This window comes from Enhydra lutris, unplaced genomic scaffold (genome assembly GCF_002288905.1).
Source record: "Enhydra lutris kenyoni isolate GAN:26980312 unplaced genomic scaffold, ASM228890v2 scaffoldscaffold2, whole genome shotgun sequence".
NCBI lineage: Eukaryota > Metazoa > Chordata > Mammalia > Carnivora > Mustelidae > Enhydra > Enhydra lutris.
Window position 1 is genome coordinate 18,443,481 of NW_019154086.1, and position 12,636 is coordinate 18,456,116.

At 42.5% G+C, this 12,636-nt stretch overlaps 1 protein-coding gene across 1 annotated transcript in view; it reads right to left on the reverse strand.

Annotated features, from left to right (window-relative positions):
* The window catches only part of LOC111150836 (fibronectin type III domain containing 3B), a 343,921-nt gene that overhangs the window by 24,272 nt on the left and 307,013 nt on the right, over positions 1–12,636 (reverse strand). The window contains exon 23 of the mRNA XM_022508466.1: positions 1,166–1,378. Coding sequence (XP_022364174.1) covers positions 1,166–1,378 — 213 coding nt within the window. The remainder of the gene's footprint in view (positions 1–1,165; positions 1,379–12,636) is intronic.

The following is a 12,636-nucleotide window of genomic DNA, read 5'->3' on the forward strand; positions in this document are numbered from 1 at the left end:
TTTCTAGTCAAATTACTAGGCTTGACAGGTCCTTCAAAGTTAAGTTCAAATGCCACCTGTCTCAAAAATCCGTTTCTGGTTGCTCTCTACCTCCTCCAGCCTCCCACAACACTTTTCTCCAAGGGCATTCATGTTCTGAGACCATGTGGGGGTAGATACTATGCTGCTAGAGGCAGGGGCTTGTTTTTCCTTGATCTTGGTCTCCACAGAAGGTCCATCTCAAACAGTGCCTTCCACACAGCAGGACTCTACTGCTCTGAAAGGTATCAATGTAGTTGAGTACAGGGTGGGGGATGAAGACTGGCTAGGGGTGTCAGTTCTAATTTACCAGTTCCCCGGGAAAGGGGCAGGAGACTCTAACGCATAATGTGGGAAGGACAGAAATGGTTTGGTGTTCAGCAGATATGCCTTGGGGAAGTAGCAGCACGTACCTGTCTATCTGGGTGTCTTGGATTTATGCCCCCCTCCCCACCTCCTTCACCGGATTCTCTGATCTGGACTTTTGGTCACAGAACATTCTGTCATCATTACTTTTACTCTGCATCTGAATTATTCCTAAATACAGTTCAGAGGCCCATCTTCTGATCGGCCATTTTCAGAGGAAATGAAATTAGGCTAAACAAATACGACGCGAAAGGCTGGACTTGATTTCTGTGGCCAAGAGTATTTCCTGGGTGTGCAGTCTTATGAAGAATCTCCTGCTTGCTGTGGTTAATTTCATCCTGCACTGCCCATAGTTACAGAGCACGATCCCCATCTGTACATCACCACAGCTATTTCAGATTGGTAAACACATTTGTCCCGACGGTCACTGAATATTTAAAAAGCTAACATCTCTTCCTGAGTCTCATTTCCCTTTGCGCTTGTGACTAATAGAACACTCTAACACAGCATGGACTTGACTTCGGCAGTTTTCTTTTTAGACAATTTCTCTGCATTATCTGGCTTTATGAAAGAAAGAAATAAACACATAGATTATCACATGCAGCAAGTCAGGGGCTTCAGAATGTTAGTTTAGAAAATTCTCAATGGAGGATGGACGGTACAAAATGTAGGACCCCAACACACAGGAAATCTTTCAAGCAGGAGGACCTACAAACGAGCAAGGATTCGTTCCTCAAGCCAAAGCACAGCACTGTCCCGCGTGCCCTCCCTGCCATCTCACCTCTTGTTTCTGTCCTCCAGCTGCAGTGTGTACACCAGGTCGTCGGCTGCGTGTGTCTTGGTGTTACTGTCTCCCCATTTCAGCTTCAAGCTCTGGGGCCCTGCTGCAGCACATTCGAGCCTCGGAGGCAAGGGGGGTAACGGCCGAGTTTTTGCCCTAATGAATTGACTAAACGGTCCAGCTCCAATTTCATTTACAGCCTGAATTCTGATCCTGGGAAAAGGGAAAAATACATAAACGTTGCAAGTTTAAGAAGCAGCAATTCCTTATTTCAAATAAACATCGTGTGCAGTATTTCTTAGGTGCCCCTAAACCAGTATTACGGAATAAAGAAAAACAAGTTAAAGTAATTCAAGACAAACGGAGAATAGGGCAGCCAGAAAACAGATTATATCCTCTCTTCCAAAAAACAGCAAGAATGAAGGAATCAGCAATATATCTCTTAGTTCTTTAATTAAAAAAAAAAAAAAGTCTACTGTCTGAGGGAAGACATCCTAAAGATTACTATTATACCTTACCGTAGCCACCTGCTAGCTGCCTCAGAGTTAGCTTTGGAAGTGAGTGGGCTACAAGGAACACATGCAACGGGGGAGCAAAGGAGACTCCGTTAGAGTTTAAGAACCAAGGACAACTCTCCAACAGGACATTTCTCCTCCCTCACCCCACAGTCTCTGCTCGTCAATAACCAGACCTCGGTGTGCAGACACCGCTGGTAATGGGGTGTCATTCAAATGAGCAAAAATCTTCACCACGTTTGCGATATGCAGCGTTGTGGGTAATAAAGATGTTATTAACCTGCCCCATGGCCTATAAATTTAAAATCAAACAGAATTATAACCTGTAAGTAAAACAGTATCCTGTTATTATTGCTATTCTTCTCCTTCCTCCATTTCCTTACTGGTTGGTTGAAACAGCCCTCCAAGGTCCTCATACAACACAACGAGGGCACTGCCCCCATCCATGTTCTCAAACCCGCCTCCCCGCGGGGACTACATGCCCTTGAAGCTTCCTGGCATTCGGCAGCCTACTCAGCCCGGTTCAGGCTTTCCTGCTCTGCTTCTCAGACCAAACAAAGGTCTCAAGCCACGGCCCCACCACCCCTCCACCCTCCGTTTTTCCTCTCTTCTTCTGTATGGTGTGGACGGTTTTCTCAGTAACCTGACACTTCCACAGCTCCGCTCAGTCCCGGATGTGCCTCTCCACCACCCCTTCGTGCCCCACCTCCAGGCCTCCAGCAGAAACCTCCACCTGGGCCCCAAGACACATGACAATAAAATAAGTCAGAGATCAATTCTGAGCAAACAGATCAATTTAAAATACTCTTCTAATTTGGTTTTCTGTACCTCTCGCTGACAGTGATTATTGCTTACACTTAACTTAGAAAATACTATTTAGGAACCACGATACCTAAATTCATCTTGCAACCTCAAATTCGCATTAACTCTTCAAATGTACAGATTATATACTTCGGCAAGTCAGTCTACTAATGTGCCTGCAGACTGTGGAGAAGGCAGCAAAGCCCGGTTAACTACAGGTGAGAGGGAGCAAGCACAGCCCACCCGGGTGCTCAGAGCACATAGGGCGTCTACAGAAATACCTACAGATAACATTATACTCAGTGGTGAAAGACTAAATAATTTCTGAGATCGGGAACAATGCAAGGATGCCTACTCTCAACACTCCAACTCAACATTATGTACTAGAAGTCCCAGCCAGTGGCGGGAAAAAATGGCACAGAGATAAGAAAGAATGAAACCAACACTGCAAGACACTGCTGAAAATCTTAAAGACCTAAACAGAGAGAGACATTCTCTGTTCACGAATTGAAAGACTTCTAAAAAAAAGGAACGTCGGTTGTCCCCAGATTGGTTTACAGAGACAATGCAATTCTAAACATTCCAGCAGGATTCTTCTTGGTAGATCCAGAGAAGTTGATTCTCAAAGTATGTGGCAAGGCCAAAGAACTAAAATTGCCAAACACATAACTGAAAAGTAAGAATAAAGTTGACAGAATCACACTTTCTGATTTAGGTCTTACTATAAAGCTACAGTAATCAAGACAGTGTGGTACTGGTAAGAGACAGACACACAGATCAATGTAAGAGAATACAGACTCCAGAAATAGAGCCACAGAAATATGAAGGATTGATTTTTGACAAATGTGCAAAAGTAATTCAACAGAGAAATAATAGTCTTTACAAACGGTGCTGGAACAACTGGATGTCAAGAGGAAAACAAAACTCTGTCTAAACCTTGTGTCTTATTCTAAACTTCTTTTTTTTTTAAACATTTTATTTACTTATTTGACAGAGAGCGAGAGAGACCACAAGTAGGCAGAGAGGCAAGTGGGGGGTTGGTGGGGGGGGGGAAGCAGGCTCCCTGCTGAGCAGAGAGCCTGATGCAGGGCTCGATCCCAGGACCCTGAGATCATGACCTCAGCTGAAGGGAGAGGCTTAACCCTCTGAGCCACCCAGGCGCCCCTTATTCTAAACTTAACTCAGAATGGATCATGGATCTAAACATACAGTATAGAACAGAAAACTTTTAAGAAGAAAACAGAAGAAAATAAACAGTGTCTGTTACCTAGAATTAGGTGAAGAGTTTTAACCTATGATGTGAAAAGCATGATCAAAAAAAGAAAGAAGGAAAAGAAGAGAAAGGAAAAAAAAGCAAAAAGAAAAAGAAACAGAGAAAGAGAAAGAAAGAGAGAAGAGAAAGAAGAAAAAAAGAAGGAAAGAAAGAAGGAAGGAAGGAAGGAAGGGAAAAGTTGGGACTTCTTCAAAATTAAAACAATTTGCACTGTTAGGAGAATGGAGGCAAGCTACAGACTGGGAGGAGATATATGCAAATTATACATCTGACAAAAGGACTGTATTCACAATGTATAAAAACTTCTGAAAGTCAATAGTAAGAAAACAGCCAACCTAATTAAAAAATGGCCAAAGACTTGAACCAACATTTCACCAAAGGGGATACACATATGGCAAATAAGCCCACAGAGAGTTAACATCACGGGCTAGTCGGACAATGGGACTTAGAACTACAGTGAGGTATCATTCTATCCCTATTAAAGTCATTTAAAAAACCCCCAATACCATGCTGGCACACATGGGGAGCACCTGCAACCCTCACAGGTTGCCAGTGAGAACGCACAATGGCGTAGCCGCACTGGAAAAAACCACCTGGCCTATTTGACTTTTTATAAAGCTTAATATACATGCATATAACCCATCAATTCCACTTCTGGGTCTTTAGAGAAATTACAATTTATGTTCATACAAAACCTGCACAAAAACGATTATAGCAGCTCTATTCATAATCACCCCAAGCTGGATAAACATCTGTCTTCTAGTTTTGGAATGTAGCAAATACTTCTGATAAAGTACAGCAAAAATTCCATTAAAAAGAGCCTTACTTTCCCCAGACTCTATTAAATGTGGGGCTCTATCAGGTCTCTTGTAGATATAACCTTGAAAGACTAAAATAAACTCTGCCTTACCTCTCAACTTGAAATCTCACAGCATTATGGTGTTAATACAGGAGTTTTTTCCCCCTGTGATTGGACAGGAGGAAATTTTTCTCAACTGGAGAGGAAGGATCTTTTTTAAAAAAGGTCGTCATCATGGTGGTTTGGAATTACCCTTTTTCTCTTCTTAGGAAAAGAGAATTAAGCCAGACATTAAGTTTTAGCCTTTCTTCAATGGTGCGACAAATCCTACAAGGTTTACATTAATGTCCTTCTACTGTGCAGAATGCCATTCCCTCCCCTTATTATAGGGACAGGTATTCCTGGTGCCCAGAGCCCAAGATGCTTTCTTCTATTTGCCTGCTTGGAGTCCACCAGAGCCCAGCTCACCTTGTACTCCCAGTGATCCTACTGCTCTGCCCTGTGCAGCCCAACAGCCCTGAGCTACTCTAACAGACAACAGGAAGGTAATGGGTTGCTTAAGATTGTTATTCTGCTCAAAATAAGAGAGATCTGACTCATTTAGAAGTTTTCAAAAGTGAGTTTATAAAATACAAGTATCAAGACCCAAAGATAAATTATTAAATAGATTTAATATTTGATTTCTTTGTAAATTCACTTATTTCCCCAAAGCCTCTATAGTATTTTGATAGGTATGATGTTCCTTACATTGAACCTCTACGGTTCTCTGACCTTTTACTGATACGCAGGCACATAATCTTGTAGGCATGTAATCTTGTAGGCACGTAATATGATAGGCACTGATAGCGTAGGCATGTAATCTGGTAGGCACGTAATCTTGGCCTTGAATACACACACCATCACCACCACAAGAATGTCATGGTAGCATTTTAACTCTTTAGCAGTGAAGCCTCTTTGGGAATCGTGCTCATCACTCTGGTGTGACCCTGGGGAAATGACCTAACACCTTCATTTAGGTCAATGATTTCCTTATTTACAAAATGGGTATACTAACACCTTTGATGCATTTACAAACAAATTTGATTACTTAATTAAGAAAGGCATATAGGAAGCCTTTTCTATTTTTAGACTATTTTCTAAGTCACCATAAGACCAGAAAAGGATTCATGATGGGCAAAAGCACTTCGGTGAACCTTAAAGTGCTAATTTCTAGAGTTACCATTCTTAGGACTTCTTCTGAGACTGGCATTCCTTTCCCAAGTCAAGAACACGAGTTGAGCATCCATGAGGGGGGCACAGTCCTGGGCACGCACACATGCAGCCTCATTCTGGTTGATTACCACAACTCACTTTGTAACTTAAGTCCTTTGTTAACACAGTCTATGTTTTTCCTCCCTCCAAATTATGGCCAAGGAACCAGCAACACCTACAGAGATTCACTTCTCTGTAAAGCATTCTCGGAAGGTGACGGGGAGGCATGGAGCTGGGAGACAGACGGAGGCATGAAGAATGACTGCAAAGAGCAATGCTGAGAACGGGCTCTGCTCATAGCACTGCGCTCCAGAGCAGCAGCTAGTATTTCCTCTTTGAGAGAGAACACCGCAGCCGAACTCAGAGAGGTTACAGAACTCAACTTCAATGACACAGTTATTCTTGGTGTTGAAGCCTAGGTTTGAAACGTATAACAGTATCCCTAATTTCTAGGCTGAGCCCATGAAGTAGGAATTACTCTACTTTACAAATGAAGGAACTGAGGCCTGGCTAGGTCCAGCTTGTGCGCCAACTGACACGACAGACAGAGGTCAGAGGTGATGTGAACTTTGTCTTTTTTAGGCTCAAAGTCTTTCGTCCATTCTGGCACACCATACTCTCAGAGTGTAACTTGAACCAAACACAGTTTCTAATCCAATCAAGAGGTAATTTTAATTCAGATCACACTTTCAGAGCAACAATTGCCTTTTGCCAATAAAGCGGGCATCTAGAACAGTTAAAAATTTTTTTTACATTATTTAAAAATTGGCCTCAAAGTAAATTTTAAAATACCTCAACTTATCCACATTTTTACACAATACATTTTGTTTCAGTAAAAATGCATGGAAAAACATTTTTCTGGGTAGCTGATGCACTAACATCACTTAGTTGTAATGATAAAGTAAAACTCAAAACTGAAATACAACTGAGGTACTGATAAAATTAGAGGCAGCCATGGGGCGCCTGGCTGGCTGGCTCTCTCAGCCTGTAAAGCGTGCAACTCTTGACCTCAGGGTTATAAGTTAGAGTCCCACACTGGGTGCAGAGATTAGTTAAAAATAAAATCTTAAAAAAAAAAAGAAAAGAAAAGAAATGAGACCATGTCTTCTTGCATTTTGGCAAAAATATGACATGCTCTGAGTCTAGGAGGCTGAGGAAAAGCTGAACAAGGACTATGACGGTTGCTGTTTATTTGGGAGTGAAAAATGCAGTGTGAAGATAATTTCCTAATTCCAGTGGGATCTCATGCAGAACTAATAAGCAAAACAAACACTGACCTGAGGAACCATTCCAAGAATTCACGTCAGAAAAAACTGACCTTCGGGGTGCCTGGGTGGCTCAGAAGGCTGAGCCACTGCAGATGGCTCAGGTCATGATCTCAGGGTCCTGGGATCGAGCCCCACATCCGGCTCTCTGCTCAGCGGGAAGCCTGCTTCCCCACCTCCATCTGCCTGCCCCTATGCCTACTTGTGATCTCTCTCTGTCAAATAAATAAATAAAATCTTTAAAAAAAAAAAAAAGAAGAAGAGAAAACTGACCTTCAAGTTTTATTAGATTAATTAAAGTCTACTCCAAACCCAAACTTGACAAGTTTTCTCTTTACCTGAAGTAACATGGTAACCTTGAAATTTAGATTGGATCCCCAGGTTTCTTTCTTCTTTTTTTTTAATGCATTGTATCAGTTTCTGAAATTGTCAGCTCTGCAAATTATGTATAAGGGAAATGGAATTTTGCTTTCCAATTAAGGGAAGTGATGTCTAACTCTTGAGAAATTCTGTGTTGGGCAGGCTGATATGGAAACCTCAAGTGGCCAGCAGTCTGCAATGCCCAGCGGTACACGGATAATTCTGATCAAAGAAATTCAATTAAGAAGCATAGTCTTTATAGTTTTTGACTGACAAATCTTCTAATAAAATATCTACTACTACTACTAGTTGTACATGCTGAAAACATTCCTGCTTCAGAAGTTTGTAGCCTTCCAGGGGCACCTGGATGGCTCAGTTGGTTGAGCGTTTGACTCTTGGTTTCAGTCAGGTTGTATGTGAGATCAAGCCCCATTTGGGGCTCTGCGCTCAGTGCGGGATCTGCTTGAGTTTCTCTCTCCCTCTCCCTCTGCTCCTCCTCCCCATGCTCTTTCTCTCTAAAACAAATAAATAAATCTTTAAATTAATAATAAAAAAAAGAATCATAGCTTTCCATAACACACCTTATACACATACACACTCTCAAATTTGACACTCTGTATGTTAAAATAAGAATGACTTTCAAAATGAACTTCCTCAGCTGGGGAGGGTGACTTCTCAATCCTAATCAGCCATCCCAGTACTCAGGGTGTCTCCTGTGTGACGGTTGGGGGGCAATTGGGATAGCCGGGAGGAGAGGCCTAAGAGCAGAAGATGGACTTTTTATACCCCACCCTTCCCCACAGCCCGCTGTCTAATCATCTAGGACAAAAATATGAAAGAAGGGAATAATCATCAGGTAACTTCCGAAGAAATATAAAATACCAGCTAAAACACAAGAAATCTCTGGAGGAAATCACGCCATTGGAGTAAAGGGATTTAGTACCCGTGCTGCATTCCGTCTCTAGGCAGTCAGACTAGCCTTTGACAGGAAACCAAGCCTTCAAAGTCCTCCATTGCTTAAGAAATGATGCCAGATTCCCACAGACCTATAATCTGGTTACAACCTACTTTGCAGCTCATTTCTTCCCTACCGGACATTAGCAATAGATCATTTATGGAGTGCTGACTTACTATGTGTCAGGTCCTGTATGAGGCACCCGGAAACCTATCTAACACACAGCCTACTAAGTAACTAAAGGTACTGTCTCCATTTTACAGATCAGAAAACTGAGGCAGAGAGAGCTTAAATAGCTTACCAGAGGTCACAAAGCCAGTGTAAGTGAGGCACCCAGGACTGAAGTCAAGCTGTTTGACTTAGAATCTGTCTCCCAATACAGCCTATCTCATCTTATTACAATGATTTATGATTCATTTTTTGACAGGCTTTGACATAGAGTAAGGACTCAACAGATGTTATTTTTATCTCTGTTTTACCTAGCAAAGAGGGCATAAAAGAGTGTAATGAACAAATCTACCTTAAGTTTTAGTTGTTTGGTAGCTTGGTATGAGTCAGACACATAACGAGGTTGCCAAAAAAAGTAATCGTAGGCAACCTTCCCAACAGTTCAATATGGAGACCACAAAAGTGACAGTCTGGCTCTGCTCTGAGCCAGCCAACCAGACCATTCCTGGAGGTCTGGGCACCACTCATTAAAGAGTCCGTCAAGAAACAGAACTCACCCAATGAAGAGGATGGAGGAGTGAACCGAAAACCCATGCTAGTGAAGACAGATGTGAAGGAAGTGAGGATGGTTAAAGATAGGACAGCTGACACTACACGACAGTGATGTCTAGACCCCCTGGGTCCTACTAAACCACAGGCTACAGGAATGGGGCTCAGACTTCTTTAGGATGCAAAAGCTGTCCGGGTGATTCTCACATACATCAATACCCAAGAATCACTGCTCTAAGGCAAAACTTTTTTTTTTTTTTTTTAAGATTTTATTTATTTATTCGACAGACAGAGATCGCAAGTAGGCAGAGAGGCAGGCAGAGAGAGAGGGAAGCAGGCTCCCTGCTGAGCAGAGAGCCCGATGTGGGACTCGATCCCAGGACCCTGGGATCATGACCTGAGCTGAAGGCAGAGGCTTTAACCCACTGAACCACCCAAGTGCCCCTAAGGCAAAACTTCTTAAACGTTAACATGCATCAAAATCTCCTGCAGGGCTGGTTAAAGCACAGCGCCAGGCCTTACTCCCAGAGTTTCTGACTTAGTAGGTCTAGAGCAGAGCCTGATAATTTGCATCTCAGCCAGTTTTTAGAAGACGCTGATGCTGCTGGTCCAGGACCCACACTGTGATAACCACTGCTCTCAACGAAGGCCCAGGATCAACTGCGCAGATGTTGGAGGTATCAGAAGTTTTAACAAAATATAATGGAAACACTATAAAATTAGTTATTCACAAGTGGACTGGACTGCCTGGTGAGCTGAAGCTGGAACCACGGTGGAGATACTCAAGCCAGGACACTGGGAAGGAAGGCTGCCAGGCAGTCTTCTCTCCCTCTACTCCCAGAGCCTACGGCACCGTGTGTCGAAAGAAAGCTCTGTCTCTGTTTTCAAAAACATTTTCTTCTCCTCAAGCTAAAACACAAGCACAATTCCAAACTCAGCTGTAAGTTTAAAAGTAATGCCCTTAAAAATAGCATCGTAGGGGTACTTGGGTGGCTCAGATGGTATAAGTGTCTGCCTTCAGCTCAGGTTGTGATCCTTGGGGTTCTGGGATTGAGCCCCGCATCAGGCTCCCTGCTTGATGGGGAGTCTGCTTCTCACCCCCGCTCTGCTGCTCCCCCTGCCTGTGCACTCTCACTCTCTCTGTCAAATAAATAAATAAAATGTTTAAAAAAAAAAGGCATTGTAATTTCAACCAAATTCCCTACAGGGTGTCAGTAAGCCAGTGGGTGTTTTTGTAAGCACCAACGGAAAAGCAACAAATCCATTAAAAACCCCACCGGTGTCAGAGGGTTGCTTATAGAGGTGCACATTTTTGTTTTGGCAAAACAGAGAAAGACAAACTCAGCGTGAGAACAAAGTGTAACTGCTGAAATTTAAAAACAAATAAAAGAAACAAGTGCTTTCTCCAAACCCCACAGCCTGCTTAAAATGTTTCATTCCACACTTTTGTCTAGAACATCATGATCTGTTCACTTATCTTTTAACCAATTTGTGGAACAGAAAAAGGTGAGGTAAATGTTGATTGGACTGAAATTATACCCTTAGTTACTAGAAATACTCAATTTTGTATTTCATTATAATTACGGCAGCTCTGTTTTTGAAACATACAAAGAACAAGACAGTGGGCTGGTCAGACTTCTACAACAGCATACCCAATTATGTACTCCAGAAACTGGTCTAAAGTTGTATAAAAAAAAATCTTATATATAAATAATGACCTTAATATCTTAAATAGGAAACATCCACTTTACTTATTGCTTGGCCAGCAATGATAGCTAACTCTTTTGGAGAAAGGGCGGGCCGGGGGAATGGCAAGAACAGACAGTACAACTAGATGCAAAGATTTACCTTTTCTAAAGCCATTCCATCCTCATGCAGTCTGTCTGAAATAGGATCTTTCAGAACTACCTTGTTCAGGTTAAAGAGAGACTTTCCACATCCAGCTCAATATACTAGTCCTGCATATCAGTACTGAACTGCTCATGCTACATCCATTAAATACTTTTAAAAGTCTTAAAGTTTTACTCCTCAAATCTAAACTCATTCTTCCATAGTCCCTACATTACTAAACATTTCACCCTCTCTAAAATAGAATTACCTTGAGAGGGACTTCTGGATTTTTTTTCCCCTTAAAATTTTACTTATTTACTTGATGGGGAGAGAGAGACAGGGAGAGACAGAGAAAGCGTGTGTGTAAATGCAAGCAGGGAGGGGAGCAAAGGCAGCGGGAGGAACAGACTCCTTGCCTGGACAATGAGGCCAATGCGGGGCTCGATCTCAGGACCCTAGGACCATGACCTGAGCTGAAGAAAGACACTTAACCAACTAAGCCACCCAGGCACCTTGAGAAGGACTTTTTTGGGTAAGATTTTATTTATTTATTTGACAGAGAGAGAGAGAGAAGCAGGCTCCTGCTGAGGAGAGAGCCTAACATGGGCTCGATCCCAAGATCCCAGGATCATGACCTGAGCCGAAGGCAGACACTTAACCGACTGAGCCATGCAGGCACCTGAGAGAGGGACTTTTGAATATGTCTTTAAATCATCATTTTTGTGGAAGATATTTCTCATAATTTCCACTGTGAATGCTATTTCATTATTAAGCAAAGATTCCTGTATCTGTTCTTTCATTTAAGTCTTTGAGCTCTAGATTTCTTTCTCAAAGTCATCAGACTATACGTTGAATAAGAAGAGTCAGCATGCCCCCATGAGCAGATCCTTCCATAAACCTTCAAGTTTTATAATCACTTACATCACCTTTAAGGTAGATACAATACCTGCAAGAAGCAAAAATCTTGGACTAACATCTTGCCCGGCAAGAATTTTATTTAAAAAAAAAAAGGGGGGGGACTTTTTATGATTTCTGATCCAAACATTCAGAGAGCTGACCTGAGGGTCTGAGTTCACTCTGGGGTAGACACGGGTGTGGATCAGAATGGACACAAAACCTTTCTGTGAGGCCCTGAACCAGTGTGGCTTCTTCCAAGGTTTTTCCATTCCCCAGAGGGATGAGGTCAGGCAATATTCTGGACAGCTGGGGAATGACATTCCCTTGGTCATTTTTCCCCAGAGGTACACCTCATGGTGAGGTTTTCCTTAGAGCGTCATCTCTGGGGAAATTCCCTGAGGGCAAGGTGTGGATTTAGTCATCCCTGGATTTCCTCAGCACCTGGTTAGAGAGCTGTAGACACAACAGACGCTTGGCATGTGGTCAGCAAACAAGAGTGAGGACTGGTTTTTTTGAGAATGGCTAAAAGGTTAAAAATGAAAGAATACCCTTGGCCTGCCTCTTCATCTCAATCAGTCATATCCCACTTTATTTAGTTTCTTTCTCAAGTCCCACTTCAAAGCATCCTGATCACACTCTGAACCTGGGTCTTCCTCTCTGAAATACCAACAGGATTCTGTACACAGTTTTATTTTCAGCCTGTGATGTCACTTGCTATTTAAGTGTCCCTCAGTTCTGTGAGCGCTCTGAGGGCAAGGATAGGGTCTAGAATTGTTTTACCGACACACAGTGTTTGTAGTACTATACC